The sequence below is a fragment of the Aquarana catesbeiana genome, linkage group LG07 (genome assembly GCF_042186555.1).
Source record: "Aquarana catesbeiana isolate 2022-GZ linkage group LG07, ASM4218655v1, whole genome shotgun sequence".
Taxonomy (NCBI): Eukaryota; Metazoa; Chordata; class Amphibia; order Anura; family Ranidae; genus Aquarana; species Aquarana catesbeiana.
The window spans coordinates 102,333,625-102,360,904 of NC_133330.1; the positions used below are offsets into that span (position 1 = coordinate 102,333,625).

General features: G+C 48.5%; 1 protein-coding gene across 2 annotated transcripts in view; it reads left to right on the plus strand.

The window, feature by feature from the left end:
- The first annotated feature begins 18,122 nt into the window (after nt 1-18,122).
- TAB1 (TGF-beta activated kinase 1 (MAP3K7) binding protein 1) overlaps nt 18,123-27,280 on the plus strand; it is a 228,151-nt gene continuing 218,993 nt past the window's right edge. For both annotated transcript variants that reach the window (XM_073592549.1, XM_073592550.1), the window contains exon 1: nt 18,123-18,197. In XM_073592549.1, coding sequence (XP_073448650.1) covers nt 18,165-18,197 — 33 coding nt within the window. In that variant the 5' untranslated portion in view covers nt 18,123-18,164. The remainder of the gene's footprint in view (nt 18,198-27,280) is intronic.

Here is a 27,280-nt window from a genome sequence, read left to right on the forward strand (position 1 = left end):
AAGACATGATACAGGAGATGGTCAGAAACTGCAGACATGATACAGGAGATGATCAGAGACTGCAGACATGATACAGGAGATGGTCAGAGACTGTAGACATGATACAGGAGATGGTCAGAGACTGTAGACATGATACAGGAGATGGTCGGAGACTGTAGACATGATATAAGAGATGGTCAGAGACTGCGGAAATGATACAAGAGATCAATGCATCATATGCAGCCTCATAAGTGCCCACCAACTGCAGCCTACTAGGGCCCACCAACTGCAGCCTGCCAGGGCCCACCAACAGCAGCCTACCAGTGCCCACCAATTGCAGCCTACCAGTGCCCACCAATAGCAGCCTACCAGTGCCCACCAATAGCAGCCTGCCAGTGCCCCTGGATCACACAGAGCGGCGATGATCTTGGAGCTTGGATTTGAATCACCTGGGCAACCATTGTAACAAAGTCCCGCCTCCTAGACCATCTCGCGGTTCTTATGATACACATCACACTGATTCAATTTTACTGCATTGGATCAGTGTTTTGTCTATCTCACAGGACCCAGTCTAGGAGGCGGGACTTTGTTACAGCGCCACCGGTCATTTCAGACCAAAGCTTGTGTGTTGTGTGCAGGCCCGGACTGGGATAAAAATTAGGCACGCCATTTTAGATTGAGCAACCAATTTTTCCAGGGGGGGGGGGGGGTTGGTTGGACTTTTTGGGGATGGCTAGTGACGGGATAGTGTGGAGTCGGTCCCCTGCACTGTATTTTAAAAGGGGAGTGCACTGTAATGATTACATGTCCCTTTACAGTACAGTGCCCCTAACAATCACAACCCCCCCCCATCACAGTGCCCCTTGCTGTCACGCCCCTCTCCCCTTTTCTCTCTACTCACAGTGGTCCCTTTTATTCTCTGCCTTCTCTGCAAAGTCCTATCTTCTGCAGAGCATCGTAACGAGTCAGCCTGTGCGTCCTTTTCCACCCCCCGACGTATCAGCAGGGCACGGGCGAGAGGAGCTGTAGATCTGGATCATATTAACAAGCGGGTGACTACATGCTTGCTAATATGAAAATACTCTGTGTGCAGATCTCCAGCTCCTAGCACTGCATTCAGATCTGTAAAAAAATACATTAAATAATTCCTGGTCAGTATTTTCCATGGGTACTCCTGACTACTCATACACACGTGTACACACAAAGCACAACCCCCTTGAAAATAAAAATGCAAGAAAAGTCAACAAGATTATCAATTAAAATATTGATTGAAGATTTTCATACAAAAGAGCAACATGGGAGTTGGAGAAATTGAACAAATTAATACTCACATGGATGTCTACACATCGGAGTAAACGCATGTACTATACGGGTCAGACTTTTTCTTCCAGGAAAGCCGGGAGCCTTAGGCCTTGCTCACATGGGCATACTAAAGTCTATGACCATGGAGGGCTGTGGTTACCTGCACAGGGGACACACAGGTGTGCCATACATCCATGTCGAGTCTGACCCCCCGCCCCATCTACCCCAGACTGACCCTCCCCGCCCCCCCTGCCCCAGACTGACCCCCGCCCCATCTACCCCAGACTGACCCCCCCTGCCCCATCTACCCCAGACTGCCCCCCCGCCCCATCTACCCCCAGACTGACCCGCCGCCCTATCTACCCCCAGACTGACCCCCCCGCCCCATCTACCCCAGACTGACCCCCCCATCTACCCCCAGACTGACCCTTTGCCCCCTCTACCCCAGACTGACCCCCCCACCCCATCTACCCCAGACTGACCCCCCGCCCCATCTACCCCAGACTGCCCCCCCCCGCCCCATCTACCCCCAGACTGACCCGCCGCCCTATCTACCCCCAGACTGACCCCCCCGCCCCATCTACCCCAGACTGACCCCCCCATCTACCCCCAGACTGACCCTTTGCCCCCTCTACCCCAGACTGACCCCCCCACCCCATCTACCCCAGACTGACCCCCCGCCCCATCTACCCCCAGACTGACCCCCCCTGCCCCATCTACCCCAGACTGACCCCCCACCCCATCTACCCCCAGACTGACCCCCTGCCCCATCTACCCCCAGACTGACCCCCTGCCCCATCTACCCCCAGACTGACCCCCCCGCGCCATCTACCCCAGACTGACCCCCCTGCCCCATCTACCCCAGACTGACCCCCCCATCTACCCCCAGACTGACCCCCCGCCCCATCTACCCCAGACTGACCCCCCGCCCCATCTACCCCAGACTGACCCCCCGCCCCATCTACCCAGACTGACCCCCTGCCCCATCTACCCCCAGACTGACCCCCCCGCCCCATCTACCCCCAGACTGACCCCCCTGCCCCATCTACCCAAGACTGACCCCCCATCTACCCCAGACTGACCCCCCTGCCCCATCTACCCCAGACTGACCCCCCTGCCCCATCTACCCCAGACTGACCCCCCCATCTACCCCCAGACTGACCCCCGCCCCATCTACCCCAGACTGACCCCCCGCCCCATCTACCCCCAGACTGACCCCCCGCCCCATCTACCCCCAGACTGACCCCCCCGCCCCATCTACCCCCAGACTGACCCCCCTGCCCCATCTACCCAAAACTGACCCCCCATCTACCCCAGACTGACCCCCCCGCCCCCCTGCCCCAGACTGACCCCCCTGCCCCATCTACCCCCAGACTGACCCCCCGCCCCATCTACCCCAGACTGACCCGCCCTGCCCCATCTACCCCAGACTGACCCCCCCGCCCCATCTACCCCAGACTGACCCCCCCTGCCCCATCTACCCCAGACTGACCCCCCTGCCCCATCTACCCCAGACTGACCCCCCCGCCCCATCTACCCCAGACTGACCCCCCGCACCATCTACCCCAGACTGACCCCCCCGCCCCATCTACCCCAGACTGACCCCCCTGCCCCAGACTGCCCCCCCTGCCCCATCTACCCCAGACTGACCCCCCGCCCCATCTACCCCCAAACTGACCCCTCGCCCCATCTACCCCCAGACTGACCCCTCGCCCCATCTACCCCAGACTGACCCCCCCGCCCCCATTTACCCCAGACTGCCCCCCCGCCCCATCTACCCCAGACTGACCCCCCCCGCCCCATCTATCCCAGACTGACCCCCCTGCCCCAGACTGCCCCCCCTGCCCCATCTACTCCCAGACTGACCCCCCCCGCCCCCATTTACCCCAGACTGCCCCCCCGCCCCATCTACCCCAGACTGACCCCCCCCGCCCCATCTATCCCAGACTGACCCCCCACCCCCATCTACCCCAGACTGACCCCCCTGCCCCAGACTGCCCCCCCTGCCCCATCTACTCCCAGACTGACCCCCCCGCCCCATCTACCCCAGACTGACCCCCCCCGCCACATCTACCCCAGACTGACCCCCCCTACCCCATCTACCCCAGACTGACCCCCCTGCCCCATCTACCCCAGACTGACCCTCTGCCCCATCTACCCCCAGACTGACCCCCCGCCCCATCTACCCCAGACTGACCCCCCCTGCCCTATCTACCCCAGACTGACCCCTCCTGCCCCATCTACCCCAGACTGACCCTCCACCCCCATTCATTCAAGACTGACACCCCCCCCAGACTGACAGACCCACACTCACCAAGACATTAACACCCCCTACACTCAACTTTTGTCCCTCCAGACTAACTCAGACCCTGTACAGCTCCTACCCATGAAATCAAATCCCCTGTTCCCCGAAATGTCACCTGGGAATGGAAACTAGTGTAAAGCACATTGGGATCAGACTTGGCTTGGCGCTCCGCCCCTCAAACCAATCAGTCTTTGTAAGACCTGGAGGAGCCTGCAGTGATTAGACACAAGGAGCTGATGACTGCTCCATTCACATACATGGGGCGGGGCTTGGGTGCAGGGCACTGTGAGTGGCGGGCAGTGAGGGCAGAAGAGTGGTGACGGGCGGGCGGAAAGAGATTATGTCATCCGCCCGCTCATCTCTCCACCTTCAAAGCCGTGACCCGCTGAGACTCGGGGCTATGGGCTGCACATTCGGGGCTCCAGCCTCGATAGCCACACCCTGGCGACGCCACTGGTTTTGAGTTAGATTGCCAGCAGTGACTCATACAGATAGCAGAGGGAGGAGAGATCAGATAAGACCATACATGGTGCTTTGGATTGAGGCTAGTGCACACTATAGAGGGCTATGCTTTGTTCATTTTTCATTTCAGAGGTTTACAACCACTTTAAAATGAATAGACAAGTAAAGTATAATAACTATGTAAGTCAAAGGCTATATGCCCATTTGCATTTAATATCTGATTTGGATAAACAGGAAACAGATATTACATGAAAAGGTTGCACCACTGCATGTGCCACAGCCTGATTAACTTCAATGTGTCATTTTTGGTGGTGGTACTACCCCCCAAATGCGTCGGGGGGTTTCATTTTTGACATGGCCGCAACATGTGTACATCCCTGAGTGGCCACATGTCCATGTCCAGGTGTATGGTAAAATTGCATCTCTTTTTGCGCTCTCTTTTCCTTCATCTCTCTCTTCATCTTCCCATCTCTCTTCCTCTTTCTTTCCTTTTCACTCTTATCAGGAGGGGGGAAGGGGAGTGGGTCAGGAACACTTAAAGCGGATCTTCACCCTCCCTCTCCCAATTTTTTTACCCCTGCCTACCTGGTTGCAGGTCCTGCACAGTTAAGATACTCATCCGCCCAGCAGATCCAGCATTGTCCTGCTAAGATCCTCTTCTCTTCTGTCTCCAGCTTGTTCCCGCAGCGGCTTCTTCCCGCGTGATGTCATCAAGAAGCTCTTCTGGGTTCAGCCAGCGACTCTCCCAATGATGCACCACTAGGCCCGTCTCCTCCTTTTTCAATAAAGGACTATGCATCCTGGGATTTGTGACGTGCAGGAGGCGCAGCGGGCAAAGTGCATGTCATTTGCCTAGGCGAGTGATGTGCATAAGGGCATAGCTCCCAACTGTCCCTGATTTCGAGGGACTGTCCCTGATTTGGAGCAATGTCCCTCTGTCCTTCATTCCACCTCATTTGTCCCTCATTTTGGTCTAATCTATATAGATGTATATAAAATACACGTTTTATCTATCAAAAAGTGTTTTCTAGTGCTAAACCTTTCATCTGATTTCTAAACTGCTGCATTTGTAAATTCCAAAAGCCAACATAAAGGAATAGTAGTGGTAAAAAAAGCACTTGTGGTTTTAACCAATCATGTTTTTTGTACAATTCTCCTTTAAGGGGGAGTGGCAAGGGGTGTGTCCTATGCCTGCATACTTTTGCTGATAGGTGTCCCTCATTCCCATCTCAAAAAGTTGGGAGGTATGTAAGGGAGCGGGCCAGACATTTTTCAATAAAACAAAGCAAAGTGCTATTTGAACAGCAGAGGGGAGCAGTGCCAGATTCATAAGTGGGCAAAAGGGGCAATTGTGCCAGGCCCCAGATTTCGTTTATAAAAAGAAATGTAATAATTTAAAAAAAAATGTATTATTAAAAAAATGTACAGTGTCTGTGGGTGTCGTGGTACAGAGCAAAGAAGAAGGTGAGGGCTTCTGGCAGATGTTTTACATTTCCACTTCTTGTTTATGAGAGACAAGTGGTTGGGACAAGGGAAAAGTAAAAAAAAAAAAATGTTAGAAAGTGCCAGTCAACAACCCCAACCCCATCGCGTGCGAGTGAAGTTAATGACCAGCATCAGTTTATCGCAGTAAGAAGACAGAAGCTCACTCCCCTGCTTGAACCTGATTGGGTCAGTGGGTAAATCCAACACTCCGCAATCTCGAAAAGGATAAAACTTTGTTAGCAAGTTTTTCCTGAAATTACAAGATTGGTCGAATTCAGAACAGGTGTGGCCCTGGATTGAAATTTAGCTAGAATGACATAGCAGAGTGTCGGACAAAATCGGCAGAAAGTGGAGTACCTTCCTTCCTTACGTGTCTTGTTTCGAGTGTAATAGTCAAGTAGACTCCTAACCAGTGGGTTTTTTCCGTGTTACGAATCCTTCGACTGGACCTCCCACAAGTGGTTTTCCGTTTCCTGAAACTTTTAGCCTGTGGATCTGTACATACCACCTCCTGTGCGCCTGTCAACGCCGTCCACTCAGCAAAAAGAGAAGGGACTTGCAAAAAGGGTCGGAAAGTTTTTTCACATAACTCTCACTCGATGATGCCCGCTCTTTCGTCTTGGGAATACCATATATTGTTAAAACAGTGTTCCGCCCCCCCCCCCAAAAAAAAATTAAAAGCCAGCAGCTACACATACTGCAGTTGCTGGCTTTTAACAATAGGACACTTACCTGTCCTGGAGTTCAGTGATGTCAGCACCGCAGCTGATGTTTCCATCAGCTGTCGGGTGCTGCCATTGCCATTGCGGGTAACTGTACCCGGCAGTGTAGCCTTACGGCTTCACGCTGGGAACCCTACTGTGCATGCGCAAGGCCCCGCTTCTTTCTCCTACTGGCCCGGTGACAGGGAGAGGAGGAGGGAGCCCCGCGGTGATGTCACGGGTCGCGGGCCGGACTCCTGGACGTGGGACATGGACAGACCTTAGGTGGTGTTGTGTCGTCCCCAATATCCAGAAGGATAAGCCCCTGGTTTCGGTCACCCTTTCTTGGGCTGAGTCGTCTATTGAGATACAGGCTCTAATCGACTCTGGGGCTGCAGGCCTGTTCATTGATGCTGCCTTTGCATCAAAGCACTCGATTCCACTGCAGCTGCGGACTCCACTTGCCATTGAGGCTCTTGATGGGAGACCTCTACAGCCTGCCCATGTGATTCATGAGACCGTTCCGTTGTCCATGGCCGTAGGGGCTCTTCACCATGAGATAATCCAATTCCAAGTGATTTCCTCTCCTAAGTTTCCGCTGGTTATTGGTTATCCTTGGTTACAGAGGCACAACCCCTCTTTTGGCTCCATGCTGAGGTTCTCTTCTGGTCACCACAATGCAGTGAAACATGCTTCCAGAAGGTAGCCAAGGTCCTGTGTTGACACACAAGCTGCAGGCAAGTAGACTGGAGACCGGAGTGCTGGACTGGAACCAGGAACAACAGCAGGCAGGAATTCACCGAGAGGTCAGGCAGGCCGGATCAAATATCAGGCAGACAGAGGAGGTACCATGGAGCAGGCAGAAGAATAGTCAGGCAGGCCGGTGGTCAAGTATCAAAAGAGGTGCCAGGGAACAAACAGAAGAATGGTCTTGGCAAGCCGGAGGTCAGATGCAGGCAGACAGCTGGATTGGTCACAAACAGATAGCCGGGTCTTTAACAGGCAAGTCTCAGGTCAGATCAGATAAGGCACACGGAACGCTGTAGAGCAGACAGCGGAGACTGCGTGTGACAGGCAAGCTTAAATAGCCCGCCTGGCGCCAACAGGGATGCGCGTTCCACACGCATGCGCAATGGCGCCCACAAATGCGCACCAGTGAGCCTGGGGCGCCGATTACTGGCAGGATCTTCCTGACACTGGCTATGCTTTGACTATGCCTACTCTATTTTCCTTTTTATTTTTATTAATAAACAAGGGTGATTTTACTGTACTTCTGTCTCGGTCTGGTTCATGGTTTTTGACACCACCAAAGTCTTGCATTTCACACTTCTTTTTACCAGTAAACTGAACTTATATCGTGAAATATAGATTTAGAACTCCGTGACACTATTTTGATGTTGAATTTAAAAGCAGCGGCAAGCCTTCTAAACTCACACGTTTGCTAATCTGACAGAAGACCGCTGCTTTTAAAATTCAACTTCAAAACAGTGTCTCAGAGTTCTAAATAATGTATTTCACTATATAAGCTCCGTTTATTGGTAAAAATAAGTGTGAAATGCAAGACTTTATGGGTGTAAAAAAAAATCCGCTTGGCGACTTCAGACTGTAGGCTAACTGCGGTTGAATGCGAGGATGGCCATGACGGAATGTGACTTCCTTTACAAGATTTGACGGGTCGCTTAATCTGACAGAACACCGGCACTGGAGAGGAGGAGGAGTGCAGAGGTGAGAAGTTGAAATTAAAGATAAAGATCCACTATAAATAAAGTGATAACGACACCGTCTTTCTGGTGGTATGGCCACCTTAACGTGGCCTGCGCCTAATTCATAAAAGCTTTGTGTTTTCGGTAACAGTACCTACATGTATGGCAGATTCAGTTTTTTCTGGCTGCCACAGACTCGTGCATTCCCCACATGTTCATGAAATGTAAAAAAGAATTTCGCTCTTGCAGTGCTCACTGGGAGAAAAAAAAAGGTGCCGGAGCTACTTTGGCATATTTGTCACATGTAATGCAGCCCATTAAACTGAATAGGCTGCCCTACACTCTAGCTAAAAAAAATGCATTACGCAGATGTGAATGTAACCTAATGGTACCACAAGCTCAACGTTTGAGTTTGTGTGAAGCTCAAAAAGTTCATGAGCCACTTTGTCGCGTTTTTCACATGTAGGGCAGCCCATTAAAGTGAATAATATGCCCTATGCATGTGGTATGAAATCTGTGAGCGTTCACCTAAGGCCTCATGCACACTATGCTCTTCTAAACTTTTTTTTTCCTGACAGGAAAAAAGCAGCATTAAAAACACACCTAAAGCCGAATTTCTTCAAATACGAGTCTTTAGCTTTTGGGCATTCATTTGCTTATTTCTGGCTCGTTTTTATACCCATAGAAATTAATGGAAATGCGCCACTTGCATGTTTTTGTGCGTATGTGTGTGTTTTGTCATATATTTTTGCACAATTTTCAGCTCAAATGAAAAAGAAAATAGTAATAATATATGAATAAATAAATGTAAAATAAATACACAAATGCAAAAGGGTACCCACAACCCTAGGTATAAGAGGTGGTGCTCACCCTACTAATTATTACAAATACCAAAAAAATATTTCCCAAAGGCTTTTAGGCAGCAGGAACAATTAATGTACAATTATAATGTCAAAATTTGTATTAGTATAAACGTTAAAAATTCAAATACACATACAGTTTTAAAATAAAAGCTCTGGTGTGCCCCAATTTACAAGAAACCGATGTCCTGTAGTCAAATGGCAGGTGACATTTACAGGAATTTTCAATAATTATTAAACCTGTCCATGAAAACTCCAGCACGTTTCAATTATAATAATCAAACTCTTCCTCAGCAGGATAAGGACATCTAGATTGAAAACATGATGTTAGAGTGTTTCCATAATTTACATAAAAACATAGCATCACATCATATAACATATAACTAAAAGTAATCATAAATAATAAATAAAATAAATTACCAGTTTTAAATAATACATAAATAAATATTAATTAACCCCTAACCTTAAAAAAATGTATTTAAATACATTATTAATAAAAATACTACTACTGCTACTAATAATAATAATATATATATTTTTTTTCGTTTGTGTTACTGTTAGGGTGTAGTTTAGTTGTACTGTTTAAGGTCTAGGGGTTAAGGTTAGGGGTTAATTATTTTTTATTACATAGTATTCATTTATTTATGAATATTTCTAATTATTTGTGTATTTATTTTACATTTATTTATTCATTTATTATTGTAGTATTAATATTATTGTAGTAATATTATATTATATATAATATATTATAGTAATATTATATGTAGCACTAACTCTCGGTGGAGCTGCTGGTTTAAGCGGGTCTGTTACCTTCACTTTTCTTCCCTCTGTTTCACCGGCACCGGATCTAGGGGTTCCGTTGAGTTTACTGCTAGATGACACACGCACCAACACTGGAGTACGTTTTCAATGCTTTATTGAACAGTCAAACTTTAGGAAGTAGCAGGAAAGAGACGGAAAAGGAAACCTTCAGGAGAAACTCAAATATCTTCTTACAAGATCTTAGCGACAAATATCCCGGTAGAATTCAGATAATTATGTGGAATGAGTTCCCCTCATGGGACGCACTCTTTGCTCGTCTGGATAGGCCTCTCTCACCAGTCTAGCAGCCAGTACGCAGCACGAATCTAAAGTCTCTGCCACAGACTTACTTGGGGGGTAAATTTGCACGATCCTCTGCCACAGGATGTATCAGATCTTCTGCAGTGAACAGTCAGTCACAGTGCCTGAACCTTTAAGTCGAACTGGCGACACTATGCTGTATGATTACTTCTTTTGGATACGTCCTACAACCGAGTCACCAGCCCCTTCTATAGACCAGCACGCTGCGTGATCTCTCCAAGAGAGTCCTCCCCTGGGATCTCCTCCGCTGTCCAGCTTCGTCACACAGGACCGACAGCTCAGGACCATTCCTCAGCCGCAGTGGTAGGCTCCAGACAAGCCTCTGGACCCACCCCTGCGCCATAGCATCGTGGGCCTCCCGATCGGAGGACCACGAGGTAGCTCCTTAACGCATACCTGTCGGCCAGGAGGGCCAGCAGGTGGCTGTAAAACGACCTTAGAACATGGCGTCTGTCCTATAAATACCCCCTTTCCAGAATGCAACTCGGAGGACCACCTCCACCGAGCTTGTCTCCGAGACAGAGGAGCATCTATACACTTCGACACGTTGCCCTTCCAACACTGACTAATGGTAACAGCGACACCCACCGGTCAGCACGGAAGCACACACAACCTCAGCCAAGCTGGAACAGAGGCAAACTTTTAACCTTCCTAACACCCAATTTACTAAATTTACCTAATCTGTGGTAGATTGTAAATCTACCAGCGCTACATACTCCCCCCACTACAATAGATGTTGCATACCTCCCAACTTTTGAACTTCAGAATGAGGGACAAATGAAGGAGTAAGTGATCTGCGGCGCGCATCACGGCAAAATGTGGGTGTGGCCAACGTCTTAATGGTGGGAGGGGCTTAAGGAGGTAGTTAAACAAAACCCAGCTCTCTCACCTCTCACAAATGTCCCCCCAGCTCTCTCACCAATGCCCCCAAGCTAGCTTTCTCAGCAATCCCCCCAGTTCTCTCACCAACGCTCCCCGCAGCTCTCTCACCAATGCCCCCCTCCTCTCTTAGCAATGCCCCCCTCCTCTCTTGGTAATACCCCCCAGCTCTCTCACCAATTCCCCCTCCTCTCTTAGTAATCCCCCTCCTCTTTTACTAATTCCCCCACAGCTTTCTCACCAACTCCCCCCTCCTCTCTTACTAATGCCCCCCCCCCCAGCTCTCTCTCTCTCTATATATCTATATATTTTTTTCAAAAATACAATGTACTCCAATGACCTTTACACTGACTTACCTGATTCCTACAATGACCACTACACTGACCTACCCGATTCCTATACTAACCACTACACTAACCTACCTTAATCCTATACTGACCACTACACTGACCTACCTGATTCCTACAATGACCACTACACTGACCTACCTGATTCCTACAATGACCACTACACTGACCTACCTGATTCCTACAATGACCTACCTGATTCCTATACTGACCATTACACTGACCTACCTGTCCACTATACTGACCAACCTGATCTCTACACTGACCATTACACTGACCTACCTGATTCCTACCCCTCCATTGGAGGGTATGTCACATCCTTAGCTCTGAAGGGCTCATGCTGGGACTTGCAGTCTTTCACTTTTGGGGGTGTCACATCCCCCAAAAATTAAGGACTACAAGTTCCAACATGAACTCTTGAGCTCTAAGAATGTAACTCCCTCCAAAATTGAAGGACTACAAGTCCCAGTATGAACTCATGAGATCTAAGGGTGTATCTCCCTTATATCTCACGGCTTCATGCTGGGACCCGTAGTCCTTCATTAGGAGGATGGGATCAGTTGCAATGGTAGGGGTGGATGAGTGGCAGTGCTGGGGAGATGGGTTCAGAGGCAGAGCTTTTCTGGCACTTTCTGTCACCTGTTAGTCAGTGGTTGGTTCCCCCTGCCTGCATGCAAGAGAGGGGAGGAGTGGGAGAGGGGTGTGAGAATGGGGTGGAAGAGGAGGGGGGAGAGAAAGAAGGGGGGAGGGAATGGTGAGGGGGGGTGGGTGAGAGGAGGGTGGGTGAGAGAGAGGGATGGGGGTGGGTGAGTGAGAGAGATGGGGGTGGGTGAGTGAGAGAGATGGGGTGGGTGAGTGAGAGAGATGGGGTGGGTGAGTGAGAGAGATGGGGGTGAGAGATAGGGGGTTCGGTGAGAGAGAGGGAGGTGGGTGAGAGAGAGGGAGTGAAAGAGAGGAGGGTGGGTGAGAGAGGGGGTGAATGAGAGAGAGGGGGGTGAGTGAGAGAGATGGGGTGGGTGAGTGAGAAAGATGGGGGTGGTGAGAGAGAGGAGGTGAGTGTGAGAGAGGGGGGTGAGTGAGAGATAGGGGGTTCGGTGAGAGAGAAGGGGGTTCGGTGAGAGAGAAGGGGGTGGGTGAGAGAGAAGGGGGTGGGTGAGAGAGAGAGGGGGTGAGAGAGAGAGAGGGGGTGAGAGAGAGAGAGGGGTGGGTGAAAGATAGGGGGTTCGGTGAGAGAGATAGGAGTGGGTGAGAGATAGGGGGTTCGTGAGAGAGAGGGGGGGTGGGTGAGAGAGAGGGGGTTCGTGAGAGAGAGGGGGGTGGGTGAGAGGGGGTTCGGTGAGAGAGAGGGGGTGGGTGAGAGAGAGGGAGTTCGGTGAGAGAGAGGGGGTTTGGTGAGAGATAGGGGGTTCGGTGAGAGAGAAGGGGGTGAGTGAGAGAGAGAGGGGTCGGTGAGAGAGAGAGTTGGGTGAGAGATAGGGGGTTCAATGAGAGAGATAGGGGTGGGTGAGAGATATAGGGGTGGGTGAGAGAGAGGGGAGGTGGGTGAGAGAGAGGGGTTGGGTGAGAGAGAGGGAGGTGGGCGAGAGAGAGGGAGGTGGGCGAGAGAGAGGGAGGTGGGCGAGAGAGAGGGAGGTGGGCGAGAGAGAGGGAGGTGGGCGAGAGAGAGGGAGTGGGTGAGAGAGAGGGAGGTGGGTGAGAGAGAGGGGGTGGGTGAGAGAGAGGGAGGTGGGTGAGAGAGAGGGGGTGGGTGAGAGAGAGGGGGTGGGTGAGAGAGAGGGAGGTGGGTGAGAGAGAGGGGGTGGGTGAGAGAGAGGGAAGTGGGTGAGAGAGAGGGGGTGGGTGAGAGAGAGGGAGGTGGGTGAGAGAGAGGGAGGTGGGTGAGAGAGAGGGAGGTGGGTGAGAGAGAGGGGGTGGGTGAGAGAGAGGGAGGTGGGTGAGAGAGAGGGAGGTGGGTGAGACCCCCTAGCCCTCCCTGCAGTCCCTGTTGTGCCCCCCTGTCTGTGGGTAGGTGTGTCTGTAATGCACCTACCTCCCGCCCATCCTTGTCCTCTGGGCTCTTGTTCAGCCTGTCTTCTTGCTGATGACAGCTGGGAGCGGACATTGGAGGAGTGCAGGCAGGCTCTGGGACTCGGTGCCGGGGGATGCTGCGATGAGGTCTTCTCCCACTTCCTGTTTTTAGCCAGCCTCCGCGGCTGAGCTTCGTGCTGCTCACCGGGGCCGCCCAACATTTGAAGTTACCACAGCGCTGGATATCGCTCACTGCACTGAACCCCACCACCACCGGACCAGCGGAACCATGAGGGGGGGGGGCGGCGGCGGGACTCAACTCAAAGGGCAGCTGATTAAGGCGCGGAGGAGGAAGTTAAATCCTCCTCCGCTTTCGATGCTGGACAGTGAGGGAGTCGCAGCCGTGACGTCACTGGTTGCTATAAGCCAGGCGGCTATAGCAACCAGTGAGAGGAGTAGAGTCAGGACAGGTGGAGGCGGAGCCGGAGCCAGTGCTACAGTGGCTCAGTCCGTCAATGTCCCCTGCATTCCAGACTGCTCCCTTTCTTTTAATTGGGGGGAGGCACGGAGCCACTGGCTCCGGGACTTCAGCCCAGTTCCGCGGGATCCCGGGACTTACCTCAAATCGCGGGAAGGTCCCGCGGAATCCGGACGGTTGGGAGGTATGGATGTTGTCCCCAACGTCTGTCCTGAACGCAGTAACAGTAACTCTCAAGCCTGAGAGTAGCATTTGAGTTTCTCATAACTTTTAGATATAGGTAAAGGAGAGAAAAAGGACAGTTTAAAGACATTAAGAGACTTATATCTATAAAACATTATGTTCACAGCCGCGAACAAAACCACAATACAATTTTTTTTTTCAACCTCACTAACTAACTAGCTGAAAAGCCTCCCAGCTTTACATGTGATCCGATGATCCCTGAAAAAGAAACATATTTAAACACACATATATACACACTGCGCAACACCAGGAGCAAAGCCTCATTTAAAATGAGACTCTCTTCCTATGATTTGTATTAGAAAGAATATGTACTTTTGGAGTCCATCCCTGCACAAGAACTTTTCTTATAAAAGAAATCCGGCTAGCAAACAGAAGTCCTTGGATTTAAACACAGAACAGGATCTGTAGATCTTGACCACGCAGATCTCTTTGCCCTGTTGCTATCTAACTAGCTAACTTCAAATTAATAGTGTCCACAATTACCAGTAAAACCGAGGATCTGGTGGAGTCACATATTTTCCTTCTTTATCTACAGTGGTAATAAAATATACAGCATTGTCCTTTCCCGGTCTGCAGATTACCACTTTATCAGCATAGATATGCCGACCATAGTTCCAATGAACAAAGCATCCGTTAAAAAGTTCATCCATCCGGACAGAACATCCAGTCTTTCTAAAGGGCTTAGGCACAGACAAGTAGTCCCAAATAGCTTAATTGTACCAAAGTTCCCGATTAGCTTCAATCTCCCGCATGACATCCTGGGGCACATAGGGGAATTCTAATCCATACTCTGCGGCCACATGCTTGTTTAACATCCTTTGCAAGCGAGCAAGTTTTGGCAAAGATCTGTCTTTTCCCATACCAGGCGGTACACAGGAGTCTAATGACTTTTTCACCATAGACCCAGCCGGTGTCTGTAGCGACTCAATAACTTTTGACAAAGTCCCCGCAACAGCACTGTGTGTCTCCACACAGGGCGACGTCTTCCCAGAACTCATGGCAGTCCATTCAGGAAGGATCATTGTGGAGGCAACATCCTCGCCTTGTGATCACAATAGCTCTTGCGACATAGTTTCGAACAAGTCATCATCCCCGGAAAGATCAGACATAGATTCTATTTCCGAGTCTCTCTATTCATCTGCTGGCAAATACTTATTTACAGTCCCCAACAATGGCTTACCCGTTCCAAATGTAGACTCTGGTAGCTCCGGCTCAGCCGCGAGAAGCCTTCACATAGCCCACCTTCTTCTGAGTAGGCATCACAGGAACAGGTGTAGTAGACTCAGGAATCAAAGTAATGTCTCCTGATGAGACGGCAGCAGCAGTGTCTCTTTTTGAAACATTGTCGGTAGCAACAGGCGAAGTGGCGGCCCGTCGCTCTTTCTCTGTAGCGATACCAGCTTCCACTGTAGCGATACCTGTCACCCAATCCATCCGGTAGGCACGGGGTGGCATAGTAGGTGGCTCCAATACAAACAAATACTCTCCACACTGCGGACATCGGCCGAATGGACGAAGATGCACGGCCAATCCTCCACATCGATGGCAGGTCATGCCCAGTCCCTTAACATCTCCTGAGGTATACAGGACAAACTTCCCCTGCGGTTTCATTCAAACTCCAGTATCCGTGAGCAGAGTTCCAGATTGCACAGTATTCATCATGGTGCTTGCAGGGAACACTCTGGGTCCCGCAACCGATTGCAACGCCGGAAAAGACATGGCCACACTCTGATCTTTTCAACACGATCACGAGGCTTCTCTTCTCCTCTGGCGCCAAGCACACTACACGCGTCCCATGCGGTAGCAAGTAGGGTAACTCCTCCCACTTGTTCTTTCAGTCACGTAGCTCATGGGCCTCTTCTGGCGCCCAGTGTCTACGCACCCAAAAGCAAAGTCCTGCAGTTTAACCTTTCCTCTTCCTGAAAAGATTTTTTTTTTCAAAGTCCAGCTCTCTCTGTAAACTCCTGGTAAAACACTCCACTGGGTTGCAATAATTGTCGGTCAACAAATCCTGGACGACGCCCCCACATGTAGCACTAACTCTCGGTGGAGCTGCTGGTTTAAGCGGGTCTGTCACTTTTCTTCCCTCTGTTTCACCGGCACCGGGTCTAGGGGTTCCGTTGAGTTTACTGCTAGACGACACATGCACCAACACTGGAGTACGTTTTCAATGCTTTATTGAACAGTCAAACTTTAGGAAGTAGCAGGAAAGAGACGGAAAAGGAAACCTTCAGGAGAAACTCAAATATCTTCTTACAAGATCTTAGCGACAAATGTCCCGGTAGAATTCAGATAATTATGTGGAATGCGTTCCCCTCATGGGACGCACTCTTTGCTCGTCTGGATAGGCCTCTCTCACCGGTCTAGCAGCCAGTACGCAACACGAATCTAAAGTCTCTGCCACAGACTTACTTGGGGGGTAAATCTGCACGATCCTCTGCCACAGGATGTATCAGATCTTCTGCAGTGAACAGTCAGTCACACTGCCTGAACCTTTAAGCCGAACTGGCGACACTATGCTGTATGATTACTTCTTTTGGATACGTCCTACAACCGAGTCACCAGGCCCCTCTATAGACAAGCCGCTGTGTGATCTTTCCAAGACGGGTCCTCCCCTGGGATCTCCTCGGCTGTCCAGCTTCGTCACACAGGACCGACAGCTGAGGACCATTCCTCGGCCGCGGTGGTAGGCTCCAGACAAGCCTCTGGACCCACCCCTGTGCCGTAGCATCGTGGGCCTCCCGAATGGAGGACCACAAGGTAGCTCCTTAACGCATACCTGTCGGCCAGGAGGGCCAGCAGGTGGCTGTAAAACGACCTTAGAACATGGCGTCTGTCCTATAAATACCCCCTTCCCAGAATGCAACTCGGAGGACCACCTCCACCGAGCTTGTCTCCGAGACAGAGGAGCATCTATACACTTCGACACGTTGCCCTTCCAACATTGACTAATGGTAACAGCGACACCCACCGGTCAGCACGGAAGCACACACAACCTCAGCCAAGCTGGAACAGAGGCGAACTTTTAACCTTCCTAACACCCAATTTACTAAATTTACCTAATCTGCGGTAGATTGTAAATCTACCAGCGCTACATATATATAATATTAAAGTAGTAGTAGTAGTAGTAGTTGTAGTCCTAACCTTAACTCAATCCCTTACTCCAACAAAATAATAATAGAGAAGGATATAAAAGCTGAAGGAAAAGCTATCCTCCACTTCCGGTTATCGGGCGCGAGATTCTACAAAGCGGGTCCCACGGATCCAATGTCTGCCGCCACCTGCTGACCGTTCTGTACACAGGCAGAACGGAGATTTGCCTATGCTCTTCTGTCAGTACAGAAGGCAAGGATCTTACAGGAACACTGATCCATGTCTTCCACTAGTAAAAGCACCTCCCCCATTACACTGAAACACCTGCTAGGCACACAGTTAACCCTTTGATCGCCCCTAATGTTAACCCCTTCCTAGCAGGTGTCATTAGTACAGTGACAGTGCATATTTTTAACTGTAATAATGTCCCCAAAAAAGTGTTAAAAGTGTCAGTTAGTGTCCAATTTGTCCGCCGCAATATCGCAGTCCCCCCTATATGTTGCTGATCACCGCCATTACTAGTAGAAAAAAATTAATAATTTAAAATTCCTTTAAAATATCCCATAGTTTGTTGACGCTATAACTTTGGTGCAAACCAATCAATCTACGCTTATTGGGATTTTTTTTTTTTACCAAAAGTATGTAGCAAAATGCAGATTGCCCTAAATTGATGAAGAAATTTGATTGTTTTACATTTTCTTTATTGGATATGTTTTATGGCTGAAAGTTTTTTTTTTCAAAATTGTCGCTCTTTTTTTGTTTATAGCCCAAAAAATAAAAACCGCAGAGGTGATCAAATACCACCAAAATAAAGCTCTATTTGTGGGAAAAAAAGGACACAAATGTTATTTGTGTACAGTGTCGCACGACCGCGCAATTGTCAGTTAAAATACCACAGTGCCGTATTGCAAAAAATGGCCTGGTAAGGAAGGAGGGTAAATCTTCCGTAGCTGAAGTGGATAGTAGTAAGTAGGGCGTTTAGGGGCAGGAAAAAAACAAACCAAAACGTCAAAACGCCACAGGCGTTTGACAGCCGCAGTGTGCACGAGACCTTATTATGTGAATGTCATTGCATAGGCGTGAGCACTATAGGAACCTGCTATTTCAAAACTCGTCCACTAGATGTCAGCATCACATCACCGGCTAAATCAGCGATCACGTGACCCCCAATCAGCTGGCTCGTCACTTCTGGTCCAAGATGGCTGCGCTGAGAAGGAGTCTGCTTCAGACAGTAAGAAAGGGGGGAGGGGGGCTTCTGAAGGGCTAATAGTGGCTCACAACTTGTTTACTTACAGAAGGTTCGCAAAAAAGGGCGCAGGTTACTCAGGAGGTTGTGTCAGCAAAGTAGCTGAGATATGTGTGTAAATCTGTGACGGATAATAGAGCAGACATGGCAGTCCAGGTAGATGGGATTCTCATCATCATCATGTACACTGACTGAGAAACTTCTCAGGTTGAAGCTTTATGTAGTTTGTAACTTCTCAGGTTGAAAGTTGTAGTTTTGCAACAGCTGGAGGTCTGCTAATATGCAATTAGTGGACCTCCAGCTGTTGCAGAACTACAAGTCCCATGAGGCATAGCAAGACTCTGACAGCCACAAGCATGACACCCAGAGGCAGAGGCATGATGCAACTTGTAGTTTTGTAACAACTGGTGGTCCACTAATTGCATATCCCTGCTCTATGTTATTTTTTGTTTATATCTAAGTGAGTTTCATGGTGTCCCTATCTGTTGGCAGCGGGAGGCGATTGGCTCTTAGAGTCCAATCACATCTGCAGTGTGTGTATTGAGCGCAGGTAAATGCAGATGTTTGTGTGTTTACATGTATCACCACAACAAATCAGGAGCGCCTGTGCTACTTTTTATTAGTGCAATGCTCTGGTGTGAATTGCTCCCATTGAAGTACATTGCTTTCACAATGTCTATGTGCTGATCAGTGTGTGCCAGCTCATCTGATGTGACTGGACTGTAATGTCAATTAAAATGAAAATTCATGACAGCTCCTTCACCTTGTACTGTTATTAAAGAACAACTTTTCTCACCTAGCCAGCAATGTGGCATCCCAGAACTCCCCGCAGGCCGCTATCATCTTAGGCCGGTTGCTTTCCCTATACCAATCTTCAGCCGTTTTCATTGGCCGGGCTGAGGTGACATCACTCCCCCACATGCATGTGTGCAGCTTAGTGTACAGGGGAGAAGAAGCAGGTAAGAAACTTTAACCACTTGACATCCGCGCTATGGCCGAATGACGGCCACAGCGCGGACCTGAATTCCCGGGAGGGACGGCCTCCCCTGAGCGTGCGCCCTGATCACCGAGTCTCGGGTGATCACCAATCCGAGTAAGGGGCCGGTCCAGTCCACTTACCATGTGATCAGCTGTCAGCCAATGACAGCTGATCACATGATGTAAACCAAAGATCGGTAATCGTTTTTTTTTTTTCTACTCACAATGACAGCGTGAGTAGAAGAAAAAGCAGATCACCGGCTCAGATGCGAGGGACATCGGTCCCGAAGTGGAAGAGGCACATCTGCCTCATCTGTGCCACCTAACAGTGCCGCTAGTGCCAGCTATCAGTACCCACCAGTAGTGCCAATCAGTGCCACCTAGCAGTGCTGCCTATCAGTGTAACTGACCAGTGCCCATCAGTGCCGCCTCATCAGCGTACATCAATGAAGGAGAAAATTTACCTGTTTTAAATTTTTTATAACAAAATATTAAAAAAAATATATATTTTTTTTAAATTCAGTCTTTTTACATTTTTTTTTAGCAAAAAATAAAAACCGCAGAGGTGATCAAATACCACCAAAAGAAAGCTCTATTTGTGGGGAAAAAATAATAAAAATTTCATTTGAGTACAGTGTTGTATGACCGCGCAATTGTCATTCAAAGTGCGTCAGCGCTTAAAGCTGAAAATTGGTCTGGATAGGAAGGGGGTTTAAGTGCCCAGTAAGCAAGTTGTTAATTCTAAACAGACAGAGTCTTCTGCAATTAAAAATCCTGCCTGTTTGCAATTTTTTTTCTTTTACATAAAGTTCTATTGTAAAGCGGAGTTCCACCCGTTTTTTTAGTTTATTAAAAGTCAGCAGCTACAAAAAGCATAGCTGCTGACTTTTAATAAACCGACACTTACCTGTCCCACGGTCCAGCGATGCGGCCGCCCGGAGCCTCGCTCCTCTCCCCCCTCCTCTTCTCGGTGTGTCCATTGATACTGTGGGCACCTGGCCGTGACAGCTTATGGCTTCATGGCTGGGTGCGCACTGCGCATGCACGAGTCACGCTGTACTCTGCTATTAGCCAAGCCAATCTTCTGGGACCTGTGTTGTGTCCCAGAAGATTGCTGGCAGGGAGGGGCCGCCTAGGGCGAGAGGAGGAGTCGCCTAGGTGGCCGAGAACAAGAAGGAGCAAGTGGGACAGGAAGTCCCACTAAAAAGAGGGTACACCCCCCCCCCCCCCCCCCGAAAAAAAAACCCATGCTAGGGTAGCTATTGGCTACTGGCTATCAACTTCCTTATTTTAGTCCGGTGTACGTCATTACGTACGAATCCGTCGGACTTTTGTGTGATCGTATGTAGGCAAGTCTGTTCATTAGAAAGTCTGCCGCAAGTCCGCCGAAAGTCTGTCGGATGGGCTGTCGGACTTTTGTAGCCGAAAAGTCCGACCGTGTGTATGCAGCATTAGAGATCCTTCACTTCCCTTTTAATATATGTTAGTGAACCTTTACTCCCTCTGACCTGTCATGCAGCGGTGTCCTTGCTGAAGGGGAGAGTAAAGGAAAGTGGCCATCTTTGAAGCATGCTGGCAGGGCACAGGCTTTTCTACTCAGGATGTAGTAGATTTTTAAAGCAGAACAGAAGTCACTATAGTTACCTCCTCTATAATGGTTCGAAGTCCGGGAGGGGTCCTAAACCGACATCTTCTACAAATCTCCTTCCAGGGTGTTAGCTGAGCTATGTGTGTCTATGGATGCACACTGATCCACACGCCCGCATGGGTTCCCCTATAGCACAGGGCTTGTTGAAGGAAGGAGGAGTAAAGAGCTCCGGTGGGGAACCGAAGAAGAGTTAAGTGATGGCTCTGTGCAATATCCTTGCACAGAGCAGGTATGTTTTTTTTTTTTTTTTCGTTTTAATAATAATAATAAAAAAAAAAAAATGTACTATGACTTTAACCACTTAAGGACCGTAAGGATTTGCCCCCTTAATGACCAGGCCATTTTTTGCGATACGGCACTGTGTTGCTTTAATTGACTATTGCGTGGTCGTACAACGTGGTACCCAAACAAAATTGATGTCCTTTTTTCCCTCAAATAGTTTTCCTTGTGGTGGTATTTGATCACCTCTGCGGTATTAATTTTTTGCGCTATAAACAAACAAAGAGCGACAATTGTGAAAAAAAAAAAAAAAAAAAAATTTTTTACTTTTTGCTATAATACATATCCAAAAAAAAATGTATTCATTAGTTTAGGCCGATTATATATTCTTCTACATTTTGGTTTGGTTTTTGGTTAAAAAAATCACAATAGGCGTATATTGATTGGTTTGCGCAAAAAGTCATCACGTCTACAAACTACGGGATAGATTTAGGGACTTTTATTTTTTACTGTTTGTACTGGTTATGGCGGCGATCTGCAATTTTTAGTGGGACTGCGACATTGCAGTGGACAAATCTGACCCCAAATGACACTTTTTGGGGACCAGTGACATTATTATATTGATCAGTGCTCTAAAAATGCACTGATCAATGTAAAAATGACACTGGCAAGGAAACAATTAACACTAGGGGGCGATCAAGGGGTTAACTGTGTTCCCTAGGTGTGTTTTAACTGTAGGGGAATGGGCTGCCTGGGACATGATAGAGATCACTGGAAACGGTAGATCTCTGTCATGTCTCCTGTCAGAATGGGGATCCGCCTTGTTTACAAAGGCAGATCCCCATTCTGCCTCTGTTCTAGTTGATCGCGGGTTGCCGGTGGATTGAGTCCACCCTTACCCGAGGGCATGCTCTTGCAGCAGGCACGAGAGTGCGCCGCTCGCAACTGCGTCTGCGCGAGCAGATGTACAATGATGGATATTCACGCAGGAGAGCCAACCTGCCGCAGTACAACTGCAGCGGGTGGTCGTTAACTGGTTAAGTTAGGGATCAAGTGATATAGTTTTTTTGGTGCCGATACAATACCGATATTTCGGCCATCTCTCAGGCTGATATTCTGTACATTTAAAGAAAAAAATTACTTTTTTTTTTTTTTTTTATCACTGTTATTCCGCGTACACACGATCAGATTTTCCGACGAGAAATGTTGGATGTGAGCTTGTTGGCGGTAAGTCCGACCGTGTGTATGCTCCATCGGTCATTTGGTGTCGGACTTTCCGCCAACAAATGTTGGCTAGCATGCTCTAAAATTTTCCGCCAACAAATGTGTGTTGTCGGACTTTCCGAGCGTGTGTACACAAGTCCCTCTGACAAAAGTCCAAAGTACAAACACACATGCTCGGAATCAAGGACGAGCCGGAAGCGCTCGATCTTGTAAAACTAGCATTCGTAATGGAGACATCACGTACGTCTTGTACGTGACTACGTTCGTAATTGTTGGCCAACATTTGTGTGACCGTGTGTATGCAAGATAAGTTGGAGCCAACAACCTTCGAACAAAATTTTATGGTTTTGTTGTCGGAAAGTCAGATTGTGTGTATGAGGCTTTATTACTGTCACAAGGATTGTAAACATCCTTTGTGACAGTAATATGCAGTGACAGCTACTCTTTATGAAGGGGTCGGGGGTCTATAAGACCCCAAACCCCTCCTCTGCACTTGAAAGTATTCAAACATTTTTGAATACTTTATTTTTTAACCACTTCAGACCCAAGCCTATTTTTCAAACTTGTCGTTTACAAGTTAAAATCAGTTTTGTTTGCTAGAAAATTACTTGGAACCCCCAAACATTATATATATTTTTTCTAATACTCTAGAGAAAAAAAATGGCAGTCATTGCAATACTTTTTGTCACACTGTATTTGTACGGCGGTCTTACAAGGGCACTTTTCTGGGAAAAAATACTTAATTTTTGAATTAAAAAATAAGGCAACAGTAAAGTTAGCCCATATTGTGAAAGATGATGTTACGCAAGAATAAACCCAACATGTCACGCTTCAAAAATTTACAGGTTGCATGTTTTGAGTTACAGAGGAGGTCTAGTGCAAGAATTATTGCTCTCGCTCTACCGATCACGGTGACACCTCACATGTGTGGTTGGAACACCATTTTCATATGCGGCCGCTACTCACCTATGCGTTCACTTCTGCGCGCGAGTTCGGTGGGACGGGACGTGTTTAAAAAATGTTTTACTTTTTTTTTTATAATTTATTTTTCCTATTTTTTTATTTTTACACTGTTCTTTAAAAAAAAAAAAAAAAAGTCACTTTTATTCCTATTACAAGGAATGTAAACATCCCTTGTAATAGGAAAAAAGCATGACAGGACCTCCTAAATATGAGATCTGGGGTCAAAAAGACCTCAGATCTCATATTTGCACTTAAATGCAATAAAAAAAAAAATTTAGTTATAAAAACCTAAAATAAAAATGTCTCTTTAAGAGCTACGGGCGGAAGTGACGTTTTGATGTCGCTTCCGCCCTGCAGTGGTATGGAGACGGGTTGGGGCCATCTTCCCCCCCACTCAGCTCCATACCACACACGTGAACGGACACGATCGCCTCCCCCTCTGCCAGGGGCTCCGGTAAGCAGCGGAGGGCACCGGAGGGAGGGGTGGGCCCTCTCCTGCCACCAATAAAAGTGATCTCGCAGTGAATCTGCCGCAGAGACAACTTTTATCTGAAAGCAGTCTGCTCGCTGAAGAAGAGGATACCAGGGTTATGGTAGCTAGCTCCTGCCATAACAACAATATTCCACTTCAAACAGCCGACGTATAACGACGGCGGGCAGTTAATAAGTGGTTAAAACTGGTTGCTTTAAGATGCCAGTAATCCAAGAAGTGATGTCAAGTGATTTCGGGTTACTATTTCCGAAACCCGAACAAAGCATCGGCTTTGTTTGGGTCTTCAGCCAGCCGGAGGACATGTGCTAGCTGGTTGCTCGGGCCTCCCAGTGGGACGGCTGGTTGCCCGGGTGAGCATCGGAAGGTGGCGGGCGGGGGGGACGTCCCCTCCCAATGCTTGTAATAACAGCCCAGCGGCTGCAGGGCCGCATCGGTTGTTATTACAATAAAGCCAACCATCCGCTCTAAAGAACGGTACTGTGCAGCTGCAAGCATCACCTCGGTAAAACCCCATGAAGCAATATCGGGTATGTTTTGTGCCAATACTTAAATAAACTGAAAATTGGCTGCCGATACTCGGTCGATCCCTACTTTAGGTCCTGCATGTTATTACTACACGTGTACAGTAAAGCACATACTGTGTGTTGTATGCAGTGTACTGGTTGTTGTTTTTGGTGTGTGTTTTTTTTTTTAAAAAGTATGTTTGTTCATTTCTTGTGCGTTTAAAGACCATACATAATAACTACCCTAGGCTCCCCATACATGTCCCAAGCTGACCATCCAATCTTTGTACAATAAATTTTAGATCTAGCAAAACTGTGTAATATGAGGACCTACATAAACTGTGCAATCTGTATTCAATCAGGCCGGCTGTTGCACTACATACTTGTTGGCAAATCTAAAAGAAATTACCCTCAGATTGTAACGTGTTGTGAGCTTTACTAATATTAACATTATTAATACAAATAATAACAATCAGTCCTTAACAGACCGCAACAAAATGGACCCTCCAATTAAGTGCCTGTAAAGAAAAGACTTGAAATGGTTCTAAAGGTAGAAGCAGTGGCGGAACTACAAGGGTCACAACAGTCACACTTGCGACCGAGCCCTGGCATTCCGCCACTGTCGGGGACCCCCAGCGGGGTTGCTAGTCACGTGGCCCTGAGCTGAGAGCATCTCTCTCATACAGCTCAGAGCCGGTGTTCTGTGGAATACTGCCTCCCATCCTCCCTCCTCCTCTCTTGCACGGGATGGGAGAGTAGATAGCCGGTCTGCTCCCCTGACCCGCTTATTCTCCCCCTGACCCTCTCCTTCTGTGTGCACTCTCCGGGAAGTCAAGTGTGAAGCTAATGAGTTCACACTTCCCGCAGAGCACGCACACAGGAGGAGAGGGTCAGGGGGAGAATGAGCAGACCAGCTGTCTCCTCTCCTATCCCGTGTGAGAGAGGATGGAGAAGGGAGGGAGGACAGGAGGCAGTAATGCACAGAACACCGTCTCGGAGCTGCATGAGAGAGACGCTCTCAGCTCAGAGCCATTCTGAGGAGACAGGCGGCCGTCATGTGCACTGATAGGTGTATTGATGAGCACTGGTGGGCACTGATAGGTGTGATTGATGAGCAATGGTGGGCACTGATAGGTGTGATTGATGAGCAATGGTGGGCACTGATAGGTGTGATTGATGAGCAATGGTGGGCACTGATAGGTGTGATTGATGAGCACTGGTGGGCACTGATAGGTGTGATTGATGAGCACTGGTTGGCACTGATAGGTGTGATTGATGAGCACTGGTGGGCACTGATAGTTGGGATTGATGAGCACTGGTGGGCACTGATAGGTGGGATTGATGAGCACTGATAGGTGGCACTGATAGATGAGCACTGGTGGACACTGATAGGTGGAATTGATGAGCACTGATAGGCAGTACTGATGAGCACTCATAGGTGGCACTGATAGGTGGGATTGATTGGCACTGATGGGCACTGATAGGCAGCACTGATGGGCATTGAGCACTGATAGGCAGCACTGATAGGCTGCACTGATGAGGCATTGATAGGCGGCATTGATCAACACTGATAAGCTGCACTGGTAGGTGACAATGTTCTATTTTTATGTGGAACTCCGCTTTAAGGGATTGATAAGCTGCAATATAACAAATGTTTGTTTTTGGATTTAATACTGCTTCAAGTACATACTTGTTCTGAGTTAGTGGAAGCCATAGGGTAAATGTTACCGCCAGGCAAATAGCATCAGCATAAGAACATGTTTCATTCGAGAAAGGCCTGATGTCTGCAGTGAGACCTAAAGCGGTTGTAAACCTCTGTAATGTAAAATGAACAGAGCGCATTCCACTATAGTAGGTACTAGCCTAAATCCAAAGCACAAAGTGTGGTTCACCTGTAATTTCTTATCTATCTGTTTTACTGATGGCCCGCCCTCCTCCAGCACACAGAAGTTGACTCCTAGCCTCAGCTCTGTATACTTTTTCTATGAGCCTGTTAGAGGGGGCTGTGTCCATTTCCTTCACCCAATCAGATTACACTACAGCTCTATGTTCTATCACTGCACAGTGTTTGAGGTCAGATCACTGCTCCCTGCTTTCTAGAGCTGACCTCAAACTGGGTAAAATATACACTATATTACCAATCCCAGTCTTGGGTTCTAATCACATCTATGCATGTTGCTTTGAGCGTTTCTGCAGTGCTTTTTGCTGTGTTTTCTGGGGGGTTTTTTAACTGCGATTTTGCAGCGATTTGCGCTTTTTTTTTCCACTGTATATAGCTGATTGCCAAGAAGGCAGCCGGGAAGCCATCTAACATGTGCTTAACAACCGACGAGTCATCTGTCAGCGGGCTTCCCCACTAACCACTCAATCTAAAAAAAAAAAAAATTGCCGGGATATAAAAAAGCATGAAAAAAAAGGGGGTGGTCCTCCCCAGGTCCCTACCAGGCCCTTGGGTCTAGTATGAATTCGGAGGGGACTCCCCCACGCCAACTTTTTTTTGTTTTTTGTTTTAAATGGCATAATCCATTCCAAACACCGCCAATTCTCGGCGTGGGGTCCCCCCAAAATCCATACCAGACGCTTATCGGAGCATGCAGCCTGGCAGTTCATGAAAGGCAGGGGACAAGCGAGCGCCCCCTCATGCTGAACCATACCAGACTGCATGCCCTTAACATGGGGGGGTGCTTTGGTGATGGGGACAAAGGGCCTCTTCCCGACAACCCTGGCCAGTGGTTGTCGGGGTCTCCGGGCAGGGGGCTTATCGAAATCCAGAGGCCCCCTTTCACAAGGGGGCCCCCAGATCCCGGCCTTCCCCCCTATGTGAATGAGTATGGGGTACATTATACCCCTACCCATTCACCAAAAAAAAAGTAGTGTAGTGTGACAAAAGACAATAGACAGTTTTTGACAAGTCTTTTATTAAAAATGTCTTCTTTCCCGCTTCTTCCTCCTCCCTGCAGTCTTCTCCTTCTTCTTTCTCTGGTCTTCTTTGTCCGGTGTTCTTCCTCCGCCGCCACTCCCGCCGATGACCTTCGTCCGA